General features: G+C 50.8%; 1 protein-coding gene across 2 annotated transcripts in view; it reads left to right on the top strand.

Annotated features, from left to right (window-relative positions):
• MAPKAPK2 (MAPK activated protein kinase 2) overlaps positions 1 to 8330 on the top strand; it is a 49496-nt gene extending 41166 nt beyond the window's left edge. The window contains exons 2-10 of one of the 2 annotated variants that reach the window (XM_001164988.8): positions 2772 to 2911; positions 3097 to 3161; positions 3458 to 3537; positions 4034 to 4160; positions 4745 to 4820; positions 5195 to 5319; positions 5691 to 5776; positions 5890 to 5970; positions 6628 to 8330. In XM_001164988.8, coding sequence (XP_001164988.1) covers positions 2772 to 2911; positions 3097 to 3161; positions 3458 to 3537; positions 4034 to 4160; positions 4745 to 4820; positions 5195 to 5319; positions 5691 to 5776; positions 5890 to 5970; positions 6628 to 6771 — 924 coding nt within the window. In that variant the 3' untranslated portion in view covers positions 6772 to 8330. Of the gene's footprint in view, positions 1 to 2771; positions 2912 to 3096; positions 3171 to 3457; positions 3538 to 4033; positions 4161 to 4744; positions 4821 to 5194; positions 5320 to 5690; positions 5777 to 5889; positions 5971 to 6627 lie in introns of both variants that reach the window. The other variant, XM_016937493.4, reaches the window with a different exon arrangement.
• The last annotated feature ends 11369 nt before the right edge of the window (positions 8331 to 19699 follow it).

The raw sequence follows: 19699 nt of genomic DNA, 5'->3' as shown, positions 1-19699 counted from the left end.
TTTGACATTCAGTGCAATGCATGGCCCATAGTAGGAGCTCAGTAAATGCTTGCTGGATTGAATTATATACAAAGGAAATTGGCCAGTGCCTTCTCTTGCTCCCCTTAGAGCATGGGAAAGTAAACTTTTTTCCTGGTACATCCAAATGAATGAAGTTGAAGGCTGGGCATGGTGGCTCACACCTGTAATCCCAGCACATTGGGAGGCCAAGGTGGGGTATCACTTGAGACCAGGAGTTCGAGACCAGCCTGGCCAACATGGCGAAACCCGGTCTCTACTAAAAATACCAAAAAATTAGCCAGACGTGGTGGCTCACACCTGTAATCCCAGCTACTCAGGAGGCTGAAGTGGGAGAATTGTTTGAACCCGGGAGGCGGAGGTTACAGTGAGCCAAGATTGTGCCACTGCACTCCAGCCTGGGCAACAGAGCGAGACCCTGTCTCAGAAACAAACAAACAAACCCTAATGATGTTGAAAGTGGCAGAACTCAAGACCCATGCGGTGTCCTCATATGGCCACAAGGTGGCAGTGTGACCTCCTGGGAACCTTGCCTCCTGCAACTATTGGCTCTGGCCACCTGTTACTCCATGGGAGAGACCAAGTTATCTAGTCATTGATTCCTTCTAGTCACCTGTTTGGGGAATTGCCTCTGCAAAGTCAGTCTGAGAAATCTTGGCTTCCAGCCTCCTCTAAAAGCTGGGTGGTGTGGTGGAAAGACTTGGTCTTTGGAGTCTACCAGGCCTGGATTCCAACCTTGGCTCTGCCTTTTCTCAGAAACTTAGCCTTGGGCATGCTACTTCTCTGAGCCTCAGCTTCCCCATCCTGTAAAATGGCAAATGTACAGTTAGGAAAAACCCAACATATCATGGGCCATAGCATAAATGTATGCCAGCATTCTTGTTGGAAATGCTCGTTTGCCCTTCCCTTCCCTCTGCAAGCTGGCTCCATCATGGCCATCTGATCTTATTTGCAAGCTTCAGACACTTTCCAGCAGGTTCTTAGGCCTCCCTGCTGTATCACCCCAGCTCCACTCCATCTCGGTCAGTCAGCACCTGCTTCCCACGTTTCCCTCTGCCTGCATGCCTTCCCTCTGCCTGTCCATTTCCTTCCCAGCATGTCTCTTGGACACCCCAGCCCTCTGAATGTCCAAAGCAGTTGGAGTGTGGACTGTGTAGGGCTCATCTTGACTTCCCATGAAGATGCTAAATCTGTGAGTGTCCTTGTCTTAATTATTTTGGCACCTGCGCTTGCACTTAGACAATTGGTGATAAAAATGACAGCTATTAGTGAGTGCATGTCAGATACTCTGTGAGGTGCTTTGTGGAAATATTTCATTTAATCCTCACAACAAATCTGTGAAACAGAAGCCATTATCCATCCCCACTTTACAAAGGAAGGGTAGATCAGGATGCTTTCGGCTCCAAGCAATAGACAATTTCATGAAAAGCAGCTTAAACAGTAAGAAGAGTTTATTATCTTGTCAAAAAGAAGTACTGAGGGATCCATGGTGATGGCAGCGAGGATCCAGGTGATTGCCATTTCTCCTGGTTGCCTTCCTTAGTGCATTGGTTTATCCTCTTAGGCCCCCCTTACTGGTAATAATGTGACTGTCATGGTCCCAGGTGCCATATGCAGGAGAGATGATGTAGGTTTCTTGTGCTCCATTTAAGAAACCTCTTAGCAGATTTCTTTTTTTTTTGAGATGGAGTCTTGCTCTGTTGCCCAGGCTGGAGTGCAGTGGCGTGATCTCGGCTCGCTGCAAGCTCCACCTCTCAGGGTTCACGCCATTCTCCTGCCTCAGCCTCCTGAGTAGTTGGGGCTACAGGCGCCTGCCACCACGCCTGGCTAATTTTTTTTGTATTGTTAGTAGGGACGGGGTTTCACCATGTTAGCCAGGATGGTCTTGATCTCCTGACCTCGTGATCTGCCTGCCTCGGCCTCCCAAAGTGCTGGGATTACAGGCACGAGCCACCGTGCCCGGCAGCAGATTTCTTACAAGGCTCTTGGCCAGTTGAGTTGTAGGCTTGTTCCCAAGCCAGTCACTAGCAAAGGGACTGGAATTAATGAGACTGGCTTAGACAGGTCAAGATTGAACCCCTGAGGCTGGTGAGAAGCCAGCCTCCTTTAATACCCCTAGCCAACTGGTCCAGGGAGAAGAAGGGGCGTCAGTGAGGTTCGACGAGTTAAGTAACTTGCTCAAGCTTGGAAATCTAGTAATAACTGGATTCATACTGGCATCCGGCTGACTTCCAAGGCCATCTGTTGCCAGGTTGAAGTCAACTACAGAGGTAGAGAGAATATTGCTCTGGATTTGTTGTGCTGGGTCTGAGTAATTGCTGAGGGGCCTTTTCCTATGGACTCTGGAGTCTCTCTTCTCTCTAGCCCCCTTTCCAATACTGTATTGGTTTTTCTCAGTCTGCCTTTCTCCCCGAAGCCCCTTCACCCCCTGCTTCCCAGTACCTGAGTGCTGCCTGCCTTCCACAGTAGACTTTATGGCCTAAGCTGGAGACAGGTCTAAGCTGGACCGAATGGCCTGAGGGCTGATCTCAGTGTAGCTGTCAAGGCCCCAAGAGAGTCATCGTGAGATTTCATATAGAGCAGATAAGGAACTGCAGAGGCCTCAGGAAATGTGCCAAGGGGGCTGGTAGTGGGGGGCCAGCAGGAGTGGGGGGTTTGTGGTATGTCGGTGGCGATGTCAGGGCATGCGGGCCAGGGGCTTAGAGCAGGCCCATGTGACAGCGCAGTTACTCAGAAAGCTGTTTGGCCTGCAGATGCTTCAGGACTGCCCCAAGGCCCGCAGGGAGGTGGAGCTGCACTGGCGGGCCTCCCAGTGCCCGCACATCGTACGGATCGTGGATGTGTACGAGAATCTGTACGCAGGGAGGAAGTGCCTGCTGATTGTCATGGAATGGTAAGCAGCCACTGTTCTAGTCCCGGCCCAGCCTGTTCCCACTCCTCACTCAGGCACCTTGCCCTCTGAGGACAGCCCGGGGATGGGCCTGAAGCCTGGAATGTAAACACTTGATTTTTTGGGGGGCAGTGGAGAGTGGCGGCGGGCTGTTGTGTTCTCTGGATCTCACTGTGGCTTCATTTCAGTTTGGACGGTGGAGAACTCTTTAGCCGAATCCAGGATCGAGGAGACCAGGCATTCACAGAAAGAGGTAGAAAGGGTCTGTTGTGGGAGCACGTGCAGGCAGGCAGGGCAGTGGGGGTCTGAAGGGGGGCTTTGCAGTGCCTGCTCTTGGGGAAGGGTGCTGAGGCTGCTGCCCCCTCCAGCATGCTGCAAGGGGTGCCTCAGCTGACCAGGGCAGCTCCTGGTGGCTTTGTTTCTGGGGTGGGTGGTGGCTGTGGGGAGCCTCAGGCTGCACAGAGGTGGGACCCGGTGCACTGGGTTTTCAAGCCTAATGATGTGTCTTTGTGACTTTCTTTCCCACTCACTCTTCCCTCCCCTCTACAGAAGCATCCGAAATCATGAAGAGCATTGGTGAGGCCATCCAGTATCTGCATTCAATCAACATTGCCCATCGGGATGTCAAGGTGCCAGCTGTTCATAACCCTGAGCCCGAGTGCTGTGGGGGGCAACAAAGGGGCCATGGCCACCCCAGAGATGGTTGCCAGGCCACCCTGCATCCTTGCTGCCTGGTTCCTGAGCATGCCATTCTCTGCCTTGTAGGGCCTTGCCCTCTCTGCCCATGGGCAAACCCCTAAACCCAGTAGTGAAGCATTCTCTGGCCCCACTCAGCCCTGTGGTTCTCCTCAGGCAGAACCCCCCAGTCACACTCTTGGTTTCTCTGTTCCTGTGGTGTTTACTGCGGGTTCTGTGTGTCAGTCTGTTATCTCCAGGCACTCTGGAAATCCTGCAGAGGCAGGCACCTGCCCATAGAGAGCTGCCACTCCTCGTAGTGGGCAGTGCCCAGGATAGGCAAATGGTTGCTGGATGAGTAGAGGAAGGGAGGAACCAGGATCCTTTTCGTTTCTGATAGCCCCTCCCAGGTCCAGCAGGGTTGCTATTTTTCTGTCTCTCTTTCTGTAGCCTGAGAATCTCTTATACACCTCCAAAAGGCCCAACGCCATCCTGAAACTCACTGACTTTGGCTTTGCCAAGGAAACCACCAGCCACAACTCTTTGACCACTCCTTGTTATACACCATACTATGTGGGTAAGTCCACAGGGGGCCCAGGGACCTAGGTTTTTCCCAGAACTTTTCTCAGCCCCTCCTCTTGGCTATCTGGGGGGCCGCAAATCCTAGGAGGGTTGTGTCTGTATGGCCCCTTCTGGTGCTGGTTCTGCTGGGACCTGCTGAGAAGTAGGGCTTGTCAGAGCGAAGCTACAGTTGAGGAATTGTAGGAAAGGATCTGCTGGGATCTTTCTGAGAAGAGCCATGGTTTCCATCAGATTCTCCGTGGAGTCTGGACTCAGGTCTTGTTCTGGAGCCACAGCTGATTGGCATGGAAGAAGCTTTCAAAGCATGTTCAGAGCATCTGTGAAATTAAATGAACAGCATGGGTCTGAAAGTCTCCTGCAGTTCAGGATTTTTAGAATCTTAAGATCCTAGTTCCAGGTTCCTCATGGAGGAGGATGTTCTGTTCCAGTCCCTGGGCTGGGCTTTGGCTCTTCCTTCTGTGCCCCAACTGCTGCCACCTCATGCTGAAAGGTTGGGATGGGGAGCATCTTTCACAGAAAAACTGAGTGGATCACAGGGTTCTGAGGGCCGGCCCACCCATGTTGACCTTTGATTTGCAGCTCCAGAAGTGCTGGGTCCAGAGAAGTATGACAAGTCCTGTGACATGTGGTCCCTGGGTGTCATCATGTACATCCTGTGAGTGTGCTGGGGAGGGGGCTGGGTGGGGCAGGGAGTCGGGGCGGCCTGTACTTCTCCAGGACAAGAGGAAGAGGCAGACGTTAGCATTCCCCTTTCTACAGGGGAGTCCCCTGCGTGCCCCTTCTCTCAGTTCCGATAGCTAAGTGGCGGGTGTAAACCAGCTCATGGGCTGGAAAGTGTGCGCCTTAGATACTTGCTATGCTGGATTCCCGGGCCCCGGGCTTGACTTTGTATATTGTGCCTGTGTCAATAAGCCCTGATTTCTCTGTGACCTTTACAAGGAGAAGAGCCTGTTTCTCATCCTGTTCCTGGTACAGGGCCACTAAGTAACAGCTGTTCTGTCTCCCACTTCCTTCCTCCTGTTGATGCAGGCTGTGTGGGTATCCCCCCTTCTACTCCAACCACGGCCTTGCCATCTCTCCGGGCATGAAGACTCGCATCCGAATGGGCCAGTATGAATTTCCCAACCCAGAATGGTCAGAAGTATCAGAGGAAGGTAAGAACCCAGGCTTTCAGGACAAGGGGAAGAGCCCGTGTGTGTGTGTGTATGTGTGTACACGCAGACACATGTATGGGCCTCCATCTCATGTGCGTGGTGTAACTGTGGGTTAGCACCTATGCCCACGCCTGCGGGGTGCGTCCTGCTTCATTTTGCCTGTGTGGAGGGCTGGAGGCAGGGCCGAGGCTGTGGGGCTGTGCAGGGCCTATCAAGTGGTACAGCCGTAATGGTCCTTGGGGCCAGTTGCTCCGGCAGCCTGCCTCCATGCACCCCCTCTTTGAACCTGGTTTCCCCATGAAAACTGGGGAAAGGAGCAGGCCAGGGAGAGTGACCCCTGAGCTGTCACTGCCCCCTGTCCCACCCCACAGTGAAGATGCTCATTCGGAATCTGCTGAAAACAGAGCCCACCCAGAGAATGACCATCACCGAGTTTATGAACCACCCTTGGATCATGGTAAGCTCGGCAGGCTGGGGAGCCTTGGGTCTCACGGGACTATTCCACAGGACAGAGTCTTAGCCAGGACCCTACCCCAGGCTCTCACTCGGACCCCTTTTCTCTCTTCTCAGCAATCAACAAAGGTCCCTCAAACCCCACTGCACACCAGCCGGGTCCTGAAGGAGGACAAGGAGCGGTGGGAGGATGTCAAGGTGAGGGGCACCACTGGGTGAGAGGGGCTCCAGGTGGGGTGGGCGGCTTGCGGGGAGTGCCCAGGTGTGAGGCGTCGTGCTGGTGGGGGAGAGCTTGATTCTGCCTCTCTCATCCCAGGGGTGTCTTCATGACAAGAACAGCAACCAGGCCACCTGGCTGACCAGGTTGTGAGCAGAGGATTCTGTGTTCCTGTCCAAACTCAGTGCTGTTTCTTAGAATCCTTTTATTCCCTGGGTCTCTAATGGGACCTTAAAGACCATCTGGTATCATCTTCTCATTTTGCAGAAGAGAAACTGAGGCCCAGAGGCGGGGGGCAGTCTGCTCAAGGTCACGCAGCTGGTGACTGGTTGGGGCAGACCGGACCCAGGTTTCCTGACTCCTGGCCCAAGTCTCTTCCTCCTATCCTGCAGGATCACTGGGGGGCTCTCAGGGAACAGCAGCAGTGCCATAGCCAGGCTCTCTGCTGCCCAGCGCTGGGGTGAGGCTGCCGTTGTCAGCGTGGACCACTAACCAGCCCGTCTTCTCTCTCTGCTCCCACCCCTGCCGCCCTCACCCTGCCCCCTTGTTGTCTCTGTCTCTCACGTCTCTCTTCTGCTGTCTCTCCTACCTGTCTTCTGGCTCTCTCTGTACCCTTCCTGGTGCTGCCGTGCCCCCAGGAGGAGATGACCAGTGCCTTGGCCACAATGCGCGTTGACTACGAGCAGATCAAGATAAAAAAGATTGAAGATGCATCCAACCCTCTGCTGCTGAAGAGGCGGAAGAAAGCTCGGGCCCTGGAGGCTGCGGCTCTGGCCCACTGAGCCACCGCGACCTCCTGCCCACGGGAGGACAAGCAATAACTCTCTACAGGAATATATTTTTAAAACGAAGAGACAGAACTGTCCACATCTGCCTCCTCTCCTCCTCAGCTGCATGGAGCCTGGAACTGCATCAGTGACTGAATTCTGCCTTGGTTCTGGCCACCCCAGAGTGGGAGAGGCTGGGAGGTTGGGAGGCTGTGGAGAGAAGTGAGCAAGGTGCTCTTGAACCTGTGCTCATTTTGCAGTTTTATCAGTAATTTGACTTAGAGTTTTTACGAAACCTCTTTTGTTGTCCTTGCCCCACTCCTCTCCACCAGACGCCTTCCTCTCTGGATACTGCAAAGGCTTGTGGTTTGTTAGAGGGTATTTGTGGAAACTGTCATAGGGATTGTCCCTGTGTTGTCCCATCTGCCCTCCCTGTTTCTCCACAACAGCCTGGGGTTGTCCCCGCTGGCTCAGGCGTTCTGGGAGCTCAAGGCCACCTTGGAGGAGGATGCCACGCACTTCCTCTCTTGGAGCCCTCAGACATCTCCAGTGTGCCAGACAAATAGGAGTGAGTGTATGTGTGTGTGTGTGTGTGTGCGCACACGTGTGTATGAGTGTGCAGATCTGTGCCTGGGATCGTGCATTTGAGGGGCCAGGGGCAGGCAGGGCTGCAGAGGGAGATGGCCCTGCTGGGGCTTAGGAACCTTCTCCCTTCTTGGGTCTGCCCTGCCCATACTGAGCCTGCCAAAGTGCCTGGGAAGCCCACCCAGATTCTGAAACAGGCCCTCTGTGGCCTGTCTCTATTAGCTGGGTTCCGGGAGGCAGAGAGGAGTGACCGGGCACTGGCACAGCGATCAGGAAGACTGGACCCCCAGCCCCCAGGGCCCCCCTCCCCCCACTTAGTGCTGGTCCTAGGTCCTCTGAGGCACTCATCTACTGAATGACCTCTCTACTTCCCCTTCTTGCCATTATTAACCCATTTTTGTTTATTTTCCTTAAATTTTTAGCCATTTCTCCATGGGCCGCCGCCCAGCTCATGTAGGTGAGCCTGGGCAGCTTCTGTTGGCAGAGCTTTTGCATTTCCTGTGTTTGTCCTGGGTTCTGGGGCATCAGCCAGCTACCCCTTGTGGGCAAAGGCAGGGCCACTTTTGAAGTCTTCCCTCAGATTTCCATTGTGTGGCCTGGTGGGTCAGAGGGAGTCTTTGCACCAAAGATGTCCTGACTTTGCCCCCTTGCCCATCAGCCATTTGCCATCACCCCAAACAACTCAGCTTCGGGGCCGGTGAGGGGAGGGGCCTCCCCCAGCACAGATGAGGAGCAGCTGGGGTAGGCTGTCTGTGCCATGGCCCCCCACTCCCCCTTCCCTTGGAGGGAGAGGTGGCAGGAATACTTCACCTTTCCTCTCCCTCAGGGGCAGGTGGTGGAGGGGCGCCCAGGGTCGTCTTTGTGTATGGGGGAAGGTGCTGGGTGCCTGCAGCGCCTCCCTTGTCTCAGATGGTGTGTCCAGCACTCCATTGTTGTAAACTGTTGTTTTGTATGAGCGAAATTGTCTTTACTAAACAGATTTAATAGTTGAGAGTTTTTCTTTCTCTTTCTTCCTGGGGCTCAGGCCCTACCCCCCACCGCCTCTATGTGCAGAGGGGTTTTGTTGGGTGGTGAGGGTGTGGGTTGGGGGTCCTGGGAGAGGAGCGGAGGGCCTCCTGGGCGAGCAGGAGCCAGCACCTCATTGGTGAGGACCTGGGCAGGATGTGTGTAGGGCATCCTTAAAGCAGGACAGGGAGGCTGCAAGGGCTCAAGCCCATCTTCTTTTGCCAAATGCAGAATCAGGAGCCAAGCTCTTTTTGGCATATGATTCTTTGACCTACATAGCCACCACCAGGTGCTGGCACCTTTAGCCTGCGAAAGCCAGCTGGTATAGGGTCCAGGGAAGAGGGGGTGCTGGTGAATTTGGTTGAAATCCTGGTAAAGATACCAGGGGAGCAGGTTAGTGTAGTACCGGCACTCTCCAGGAGGCGGTGATAGGGGTCAGGCAGAAACCAAAGGCTCTACCTCGGAGCTAGAAGAGACTTCATGGTTCCTGTGGCCCATTCTCAGTGCACAGATGAGAAGACTGAAGCCCAGAGCTGGGGCCACATGATGACTTGACCCGCAGCAGAGCCTAAAGTAGAAACTGGGCTACCTGCCCCATTGCAGTCCCTCCGGGTCAGATGGGAAAATAGCACATCCTTCACTGTGTCACCCGCATTTTCTTATGTGACCCTCAGAGCTGCCGCAAGAGACAGTACGGGGCGGCTGCTGATTGCTGTTTTATGTGTGAGGAAAGTGACTGAGAAGGTGGGATGATGTGCCACAGTTGCATGGTGGGATTGGAACTCAGATCCCTCTCCCCGCTGGAGGAGAGACCTGCTTGTCCCCTTTGCTGCCAGAAGGACCATGTCTCCACCCTCAGCTCCTGGGAACAGCGGGCCCTGGACCTCCCCTTCATGACAGTGGGTTGCTGAGGTTGGTTCTCGCCTTGAGACACTACTCATCACTCTAAAATCACAGCTCAAAACAAACCAGCATGGGGGTTTGCTTTCAGAGAAATCCACTTATTTTGTCTGCACTTATGAAGGTGTTAGAAGCAATAACCCGAGAAGGAGGAATAAGGGGTGCTAGGAGGGAGTCAGGGAGAGAAGGAGAGGAAGTTGTCAGAGTTCTGCTATCTTTAGAAGCTGTATTAGTTTCCTGTTAACAAAGCTTCTGCCATATTAATTTTATGGCTTGAAACAACACAAATTTATGATATTCCTGTTCTGTAGGTCAGGAGTATGATAGGGTCTCACTAGGCTGGCTGGAGTCCAGGTCTCAGCAGGGCTGCATTCCTCTTTGGAGGGTGTTTCCTTGCCTTTATCAATTCTAGGGGCTTCCTGCATTCCTTGGGTCATGACCCCCTTTCTCCATCTTCAACCACAACCTTGCATTTTTCTGATCCTTCTGTGGTCACTTCTCTGACCCAGCTGGTGTGATAAGATTGAGCCCACCCAGATAATCCAGGATAATCTCCTCATTGCAGGGCCCTTAACCGTAATCCCATCTGCAAAGTCCCCTTTGCCATGTAAGGGAACATAGCCACAGTCTGGGGACCAAGACATGGGCATCACTGGGGGCCAGGATTCTGCCACAGAGGCCCGTTGCACAGCCTTCTTGGCCTCATGCCCAACGTTGGCCCTTGTGTTTTGCTTCCTTCCCTGACTCAGCCCATTTCAGGAGGATGCTTTTGTGGTCAGCAAGGATTCAGGCTGGGGTTGGCTTTCAGGGAAAATGGCTGGGGCGAAGGGCCAGGAGGGGTCTGGCATGGTTAGTGGGGTCTTGCTACAGCTTTTCACCCCCATGCCCATGTCCCTGATCTTCCATGCTGGCATCGCCCTGCGAGTCCCTGTCTCTAGGGAGAGCTTAACACCTCTGCTAAATGCCTGGGTGGGATGGCAATGGAAACTTTTGTCCCTAAGGGCAGATGCTGGCTTGCATGGGTTCAGGAGCAGGTGTGCTTCTTGAACACCCTTAAGTAGTGTGAGATGTAAAGAGGAGCATAGAGACACTCCTGGGCCCCTGCCAAGTACCGATGCTGGGCTCTTCCCCTCCATCTCTTCATTATCAGAACCCTCTGAGGTAGTCAGTCTCGTTTCCAGCTTACCTGTAAGAAACTCCAGCTCAGAGGAGTAAAGGGACTCGCCCAGCATCACACAGCTAGTCAGGGATTCTGACCTGGATCTCCTGTTTCCAAGTTTAGAGCTTCTTTAAGAAAGCCCATGGACATCGTCTTGGTAAGGGAGTGCAGAGGGGGCGGGGAGGAGAGGAGATATGAGGCTGGATTCCACTCCACTGAGGAAGGTCTAGTTTTCTTTGCTATAGAAGGAGGGTGATAGTCCTAGGCCTGTGGCTGTTTTAAGGATTCAGTGAGATGGTGGATTTATTTATTTATCTGAGACAGAGTCTTACTCCATCACCCATGCTGGAGTGCAGTTGTGTGATCTTGGCTCACTGCAACCTCCGCCTCCCAGGTTCAAGGAATTCCCCTGCCTCGGCCTCCTGAGTAGCTAGAATTACAGGCACATACCACCATGCCCAGCTAATTTTTGTATTTTTAGAAGAGATGAGGTTTTACCATGTTGGCCAGGCTGGTCTCGAACTCCTGATCTCCAGTGATCCGGCCACCTCAGCCTCCCAAAAAGTGCTGGGCTTACAGGCATGAGCCACTGTGCCCAGCCTAGATGGTGGATTTAAATGCTTCCTAAAATGCCAGCTGCCAGGTGGCTTTTATCACCAGGAGGGTCCCACCCCTCAGTGCGCTGCTCAGCAGTAGGAGCACAGGGAGCCCCAGGCTTGGAGTCGAGTCAGTGGCCTAGGCCTGGTCCATGCTCCTGCCCTGAGCTTCACGGTGGGTCTCTGTGCCTTGGGGTGAGCAGGCAGTTGGGTTGGTAAACAATAACAGTAAATTTGGGGTTTTCCTTTGACTGGGTTGGAGACAGGAAATGCAGGAGGCTGTGAGTGACGAGTGGGTAGAGTGGGTAGCAGGTAGGTCGGGTAGGTCGGGCCTGCTCAGGGTGTGAAGGAAATTCAGTTATTCAAGGGAGGAGGGTGAGGGTGGTGAGGCTGGGGAAAGTGGCTGGCCCACTTACTGGTGAATATAAACAAACCCTCTGGGCACTCCCCAGGTGGGGCAGAGTGGGGACAGGGGAGGCTTTGAGGGGCAGCCACCGCATCCTCAGCCCTGAGAATGCAGCTCCTTTCGGGCTCTGTCTCTGGAAGCCTACATTTAGGGGCTCCAGCCGCCCCTGGGTCCTTTTGCTCACTTCATCTTCCTGTCGTCTCCCTGCACTCAGTCAGAACAGTGTGGCTCCCCAGCATACTCGACCACTAGATAATCCAGGCACTTGGTGTATGTCCTGTGCTTTGGGAGAAACAAATGAAGTGTAGGGCACAGTTCCTGCCCTTGAGAACCTAGTTGGGGAGATACAAAATGCCTGTGTGCAGCAGCAAGTGGCTTTGTCTTTCCTTTCCCTGTACCCACAGGCCTGGACACATTAGGGGCTGTTCCAGACTGAGAACAATGTGTCATTCAAGCCCAGGTGGCATAGGGCAGCCTCTTAGGGCCCCAGAGGTTTTCAGATGAGCATGAGTGAGGTGAAAAAACCAAAATGACAAAATAAACCACACCTTGGATCCTCGTCCTCTGGACGAAGATCTCACATCCATGCCTTGTTGGGGAGGATTTCAGTCCTCCCCAACCCAGGCATGTGAAGATTAAATGAGGCTGTGCCAAGACTTGGAAAGGTGGGGGAAGTGCAACTCGTGTGGAAAGATAGGACTGCCCCCTGGGCTCTGGGCCACCATTCAGACAGGTCAGTGCCTTGGCCTTTTCAGCCTAGGCTGCTCTTTTAAAAGAAGACCTTCAGCCACTATCCAAGAGTAAAAATGTCACATTTTCAACATTCAGCTCATCTTGAGCACCTCCTCTGTGTCATGCCCAGTGCTTAGGACTTTGGAGACACACAGATGAGTCCAGAAGTGGGTCTAGCCTTTGTGGAGCTCAGCACAGAGAAGTGGCGGGCATCGCTGTAACAGAAGGAGAACTGATGCTCTCCAGAACAGGAGCAGAAGTGGTTGGAGTGCATAAGGTGGAGCTATTCTGTTAGAGACCCAGGAGAGCTTCCTAGCAGCCCTTCAAGCTGGCACCTGACTGACAGTTTTGATGGCAGAAAATGGAATAGCATGATGGAGATTTCCCCATTGCATTTCTGCTCTCACTTCTCTCTGCAAGAGCTGGATCCTTCCTTCTCCAACAGGTTCACCCCTCCTTGTCTTGTGGTCTGAACTGCTGTCTGTCTGCTCATCTCGTTAGCTTGACTTTTGACCCCTCATGGGTTCTGCTCATGGAAATCTGATTTACTCCTCTCTGTGGGGTGCCCTTGGTGTTTTCTGTCCATTTTCCCTTTCCAGCCCCTCCAACTTGGATTCGCCTCATAAATGATGTTTGCTCCCTGAAAAACAAAATTTGGGGATGTGGTCTGATGGGGCTTTTGCCACGTTTCACTCAATTCATTAATTTTTAAAAAAGTGTTACAGTGGTACACCTTAAACTTAGATCTTTTGTAGTTAGGCACTTTCTGAATCATCATGGAAAATGATGACATTACATGAAATTGAGAGCCCTCCTGGAAGAGCAGGATGAGCAATTGTTAGGGGCTTCCTTGCCCCTCTTCCCTCTGCCACTAAAAGGCCTTTCTCATCCCTTTGTCCTCATGGTTCTTACTCCACTCAGTTTAAAAGTGGAGCCCTTGGGAGCCTCCCTGGCACTCACACACAAAAATGTCAATATACTTGGCGTCCACCCTTTCCATTTTTAACACACCACCATCTGGAACCCAGAATTACCTTGGAATTTACTTGTCTCCTCTAGAGGGAGTCATAATTGCTTGGAAGGTAAGTTACTGCCCAGAGCCTCTGGCCAGGAAGTCTTTTGGCTGTCAAGCCTGCAGGATTTCAGGTGGGGCTGCCAAGGTGGTGGAACCTGTGTTTGATAAGTCATTTTTAGGGACCAGGGCTGCCATGCAAATGCATTTGTTTGCATAACTTTCTTGCTCTCAGGGACAGTAAAGTTTCCTACTGCCATCCCACACCCCTGCCAGGATTTGCAAGTGAAATACCAGGACTGACTTTCCACTTTCCCCCTTCATGAGTCCTCCTCCCTTCCTAAGTCCTCCCCCACCCCTTGGTTTTGGTTTTGTCTCTGAGGTCCTGTGTGACCAAATACTACTCTCAACCTCTCTGATCCTAGGGTAGTAGTGTTTCCAGGACCCTGATATGCAAAGTATCTGTACAAGTTACGCAAATGAGCATCCTGTCTGGGTGGCTCTGGTCCTAGCCCCGGGCAGTTACTAGCTCTGACTACTGCTGTCCGAGTGTGTGAAACGTGATCTTGCTCCTTCCTCTGTCCAGGCAGCTGTGGGTCTCTTGTTCCTCAAACAGCTACTGCCTCTTGGGGTAATAAGGCCTCAAGTTTCAAAATGAGCTGAGTTCTCCTAGCCCTTACCTTCTGATCTGGAGACATGTGGTTCTGAATTCACCAGTCAAAGGTTTACTTTTGAAAGAAACCACGATCTCATCTAAGTCTAAGACAGAGACCTTGGTTAGCTGGAGTCTGTGGTGCAGAGAGACCTGGTATTTGTAGTAAGACCTAGAGGGGCCTTTGGTTTTCTGGCACTCAGCTGTCTCCTTTTCTGGTCACAAACCTATTCTAAGGAAATGGTCCTCATAGTGAGACTCTAGCCCTACCCACCCACAGGAGGGTCGAGGGCAGGAGGGGAAGGATGACAGCCAGGCATTCTTTGAGCCAGTGTGCAAGGAAGAGAAAGGGTAGACGAGAAATTCAGTCTGATCGGCTTATTTCAGGCTCTGAAAATGACAGCTGACTCAGGGTAGGTGCTTAGTATCTGTTGGATGGATGAAAGCATCTAAAGGAAAATTAACACAAGTAATTTTAGTAACTCAAACAAGACATTATATGTACATATACAGACATACAGAGTGAGGCGTGAACCTTTCTCTTTATAACGTCTCCACCTCAGTGATGCCAATTCCCTCTCCAGAAAAAACTTCATTGAACAGCTTTATTTTTTTTGAAATTTTTATCCAAAAAGTTTCTGAACATTTATCTAGATACAAATATACTTATAAGCACAACTGAGAAATTTCTTTGGCAGTTATAACAAGTACAAATGGAATCATTAGGCATATTGTTCTGCAACCTGCTTTTAAAAAATTGTGATAAAATACACTTAACTGAAAATTTACCATCGTAAACATTTTTAACTGTAAACTTCACTAGTATGTTCACATTGTTGTGCAACTGACAGACTTTTTCATACCCATGAAACAACATACAGCTTGCTTTTTTCACTTAGCATATCTTGTGAATTTCCATGACCAAACTCATAGAACTATCATTCTTTTTCTAAATAGTTGCAGAGTATTTTATAGTATGATGTACCACAATTTATCTGCTGTGGATGGATATTTCCCACCTCCTTTCTTTTTTATTTGTCTTTTAACCTCATTTGCACTGAAGGACTACCCTCCCCCCCTTTTTCTACTATTTATATAGATCTCACAAATATCTTGTACAGTATCTTCGAGTGTGTGTGTAAGGATTTCTGTAGTATAGATCCCTAGTAGTGGAATGGCAAGATCTAAGGGTATACACATTTTAGTTTTTGATAGGGACTGCCAAAAAGACAGTATCGATTTATGAATGAATGCACTTTGCATATTGCTTTCCAAGTGAGAGCTTTACGAAAGGGTTTGCTGTCAGCAGCAAATCTGGGGGTAGAGTCAGTCAGCTGAGAGTAAAAGGGCATTTGTAGCACTTCCCAAAACTGATAGATGTAGACCCTTGGCCACATTGTGGGCGAGTGGAAAAGTCAGATGTAGAGGGGTTTAGGGGATTCCTTCAACATCTCCCCACATCAGTGGCCCTGCTCACTCAATTATGGTTATTTGCATACATTTTGGGCGTGTAGGCAGAATGGCTCAAAGACAAAAATCTGAGGTTCAGCCTTGTTTGGCCTCCTGGTGTTTGATCTTGACCGGGCTACCTGTTTCTCTGACTGGCATGCAAATGCCTGTGGGGGATGACAAGTGTGCACATAACATAAGTGACATAAGGCCAACTCTGGTGGATGCTGTAAGAGAGGCCCAGAGTGCTGTGGGAAGTTACAGAGGAGGCACACCTCTGGTTAGGAATAGCAGGGAGGAGGAGGCGGCTTTGACTCTGGGTTGTAGGTGTTGTGGGGCACACAGGACACATGCAGGTCCCACTATACAGGAGCTCACTAGACAGGAGCTCAGCCACATTGCCTCCCAATGTGACACTGATTGTGTGCCCAGCCCTCTGCTGGGTACCGAATCTGAGGCATCAGTCTTGGGGATGGCTTGGGATGTGGTGGTCAGTAGCTCAGTTGCATATGGCACACGATAAATCTTTGGAGTTACTCTAAGCTGGGTCCCAACTATGAACAGATGACTTGTCCTCTCTGAGCCTCAGCTTGTCAATTGGTAAAATGGGAATTATTATTGAGGCATCCATGAACATGTGCCCCAGAGACCTCCTATTATGGGGAGCTTATTTGTCCAAGGGCCCCAGCTATGGCACTCTGAAATTCATTGTCTCATTTGTGTGGAGGCCACACTTCCTTCCTCGTGCTCCCAGTCAATGACAGTACAACAGGGATGTGAAGACGCACCCGTTCCTGGGAGAACCAGGACTCGAAGGATGGCCAGCTTTGCCCCTGGCAACTTCATAGACACTTGTGCCTGGGGCCCTTGTGCGCATCCTCCTCTCCCTCTTTCCTTAGTGGGGTCACACACCGGTGGTTCCCCAGCCTCGCTTCACACTCCCTATTTTCTCTCATAAAGAAATTTCCCCTAACTGAACCCTTGTATGTGTAATCCTGTTTTGGCATCTGCTTCTTGGAAAATCTAGACTACAATATTATCACCAACCTTAGAAGGTGGTGAGGACTAAATGAAAAATCAGGTAAAAAAATCATATGAAAGACTTAGCATAGTTAAATCATATAAACGATTATGGAAAAGCCTCAGCCTGGCACATAGTTAGCACTCATTATTATCATATATTCTCATGCATTATATAGTGGGTACTGTAGCCATCATTGTACCAGTGTGAGCAGGTTAATTTAACTTAGGAGACTGCATTTAGAAGTCAAGAAACCTGCTTTCCTGCCCCTTCCCTGCTCTATCTCCCGAGTTCTCTATCCCCTCACATGTGCCCTTTATATAAGAGTGGCAGTTGTTACTCTTAACTCCCTAGGCTGGCCCCGGACTCCTCTTTTTGGGATAAAGGTGATTAACGCCGTGTGGCTTTTGCTGAGAAGGGAGGCTGCTACAAGGGTCTGCTGCAGGGAAGTTCAGACTCAGTGGATTTGTAGCTCTTTAGCCCCGCAGAGAGGAGCCCCTGCCCTACTGAGCTGTAGGCTTGCTGGGAGGTAGCAGGAGTAGATGGGTGGGTCACTGAGGGGTGCTGGCAGCCGGGCAGTGTTGGCGGTGGGGGCTGAGGGAGGATGATGGGAAGACAGTGAGCCTCCGAGTGAAACAGACCATGAGAGGCGAGGTGAGTCACAGGTTTCTCTCAAAACCCCCATGCCCATGGTCTCTAGAATGTGCCGAAAGTGGAGCCCGCCATCCCCAGCCTAGGCCCCAGTTCTAAGAATGCCTCCCCTTCTCTCCCTCCCACAGTCGCCCAAATTAATCAGGTCCTCGGCTTTGGGGGGTATCGTTCTCTTTTAAGAATGCGGCAGAGAAAACCGCTGGGTTGTATCCCAGCAAAGGAGGCCACAGAGATTAGGGCTGATTGGGAGGAAATGTGAGAACAGCTGTGTCTAGTTTAGGTTTTAGAACCTGGCTCTTCCTGCTCACACCACCAAAGAAAATTTGGCTTGAGAGATTCAAAAGAGGTTGTGTGGTGTGTAGGCTGCAACCCTAGATTCCTACAGATCTGGATTCATGGTCTTGCTCTAGCACCCAGCAGCTCAGAGCCCTCAGTGTTTGTATGCCTCAATTCCCCAATTAGTAAAAACAGTGATTTAAGAGCATCTTTGTCATAGCACTGTTGTGAGAATGAGATAGCGAATCAGTGTTAACCTTTAGCCCAGTTCCTAAATTAAAGCCCTATGAAGAGCCTCTCAGCTCAGTTCAGAGACCGCCAGTTCCCCCTTGTGAGTCTTTCTTTTCTTTTGGATTTTTGATCTCCAAAGACTCCATAAGGAAGTGAAATAATTATCCCCATTTTATAGATTTGTAAACTGAGGATCAGCTTGATTAAGCACCTAGGAAACAATCCTTTGTAGTACAGGACCCTGAGGTTTAACAGAGGTTTATCGCCTCCTTGGGACACCACCCAAAGGCAAAAGGGAAGCAGTGAAAGCATTTGAAGCTCAGAGAGGCTCAAGGCCAAGCCACAGCTTAGGGACCTGCAAAGTTCGCGGAGCTGCAGAGCTGGACGGGTGGGGCAGAAGCCACTCTTTCCATCCTCCAGGTCCTTGCGGTGGAACATTCCTCAGTTATCAGCACAACTCATTTTGAGTTTTGTTCACATGTCACTTTTCCTTTTCTTTCTTTCTTTCTTTGTTTCTTTCTTTGTTTCTTTCTTTCTTTCTTTCCTTTCTTTCTTCTTTTTTTTCTTTTTAGAGGGAGTCTCGCTGTCTCCTAGGCTGGAGTGCAGTGGCGTGACCTTGGCTCACTGCAACCTCCGCCTCCTGGGTTCAAGTGACTCTTATGCCTCAGCCTCCCATGTAGCTGGGATTACAGGCACCCGCCACCAGGCCCGGCTACTATTTGTATTTTTTAGTCGAGACGGAGTTTCACCATGTTGGCCAGGCTGATCTCGAACTCCTGACCTCAAGTTACCCACCCGCTTTAGCCTCCCAAAGTGCTGGAATTACAGATGTGAGCCACTGCCCCCTGGCCACATGTCACTTTTTCAGTGACACCTACCCTTATTGTCTGATTTAGAACTGCAATTTTCCCTCCCACCTTTGACTCCTCACTCTGGGCATTCTCTATAACCCTTCATGGCTCTATTTTTAAAAATCGTTTTTATTGAATTACTGTGTACATACACACAGTTATCCTACTTAATTTTCCCCCATAGATCTGATCACCTTCTAAAAATCTGTACAACTTGTTTATAATGGCTGTCATGTAACCTCCACAAGGGCAGGGATTTGTGTCTGTTTTATCCATGGACACATCCCAGTGCCTGGCATATAGCAGCTCTCAGCTACTTATTGAAGGTTGGTGGGAAACTGCTGGCATCCAGTACTCTTTGCAGAGAATGAAGATGAACCTCCCTGACTTAACAGTTTCGTGGAGAACAACACAAGGCGCTGTATGAGTCAGTGCTAAGGGCTGTGGTAACGACAGCAGCACGTGCTGGGTGGGGCCAGGAGCAGGTCCCCAGAAGTCAGTGAGATCCAGGGAAGCCCTCCTAGAGGAGGTTAGTTGGCACTCCCATTTCTTTAGCTCCCCCATCAGCTGAGACAGCTCCCCCTGCCCTAATAGAGGGAAGGGTTCACTCTGTCAAACCCAGATACCTCCTGCTCTTTCTGCCCATTTCCTCTTGTTCTGCCCTCAGTGGGTCCTGTGGCGGTAACCGCACTAACCATTCCAGCCCATCTCATTCCTTACCCCACAGTCCCAGCAGGCTAAGTATGGGCTGCTGCAGACAAATTGCCCACAGGCTTGTGTAGCTTGGAAGGGGCAAGCAGCAGACAGCTTGCCCTTGGAGTAGGGTTGAACCCATGGATGCACATCCTGGCACTTGTCATGAAGCCCAACACATAGATGATGCTCAGTAAATATAGGATGAGTGGATGGATAAAGCTGAGAGTTAAAAGATGCCTGGAGGCCAGGTGCAATGGCTCATTTCTGTAATCTCAGTGCTTTAGGAAGCAGAGCAGGAGGATTGCTTGAGACCAGGAGTTCAAGGCTGCAGTAAGCTATGATACCACCACTGCACTCCAGCCTGGGTGGCAGTGCCCTAAAAAAAAAGAAGAAAAGAAAAATAAGATGCTCTGAGAAGACATTTAAATGACTCAGTCTCTGTCTAGACACAACAGTGGCATCATTTAAACAAATTTCTGTTTTTTTTGTTTTTTGTTTTTTACTTTACTATGTGTTTGTATTTAGCATTTTATTTTATGCCACTTTTCCCAAATGGAAGCTTGCGTGATTGTATTCTGTGTGGCACAAAATCAAGGAAATAAGAAAATAACAATGAGAATGTAGGGAGAGGAGGATACATACCAAAAGCCCTCAGTCAGTGGAGCCAAGTGGAGCTGAAACCCAGATAGTAAAGCCTGCTGTTGTCTAGATGTTCAGACCC

This window comes from Pan troglodytes, chromosome 1, assembly GCF_028858775.2.
Source record: "Pan troglodytes isolate AG18354 chromosome 1, NHGRI_mPanTro3-v2.0_pri, whole genome shotgun sequence".
Lineage (NCBI taxonomy): Eukaryota > Metazoa > Chordata > Mammalia > Primates > Hominidae > Pan > Pan troglodytes.
The sequence above is the reverse complement of the archived record's forward strand: the minus strand, read 5'-3'. Positions and strand labels throughout refer to the sequence as shown.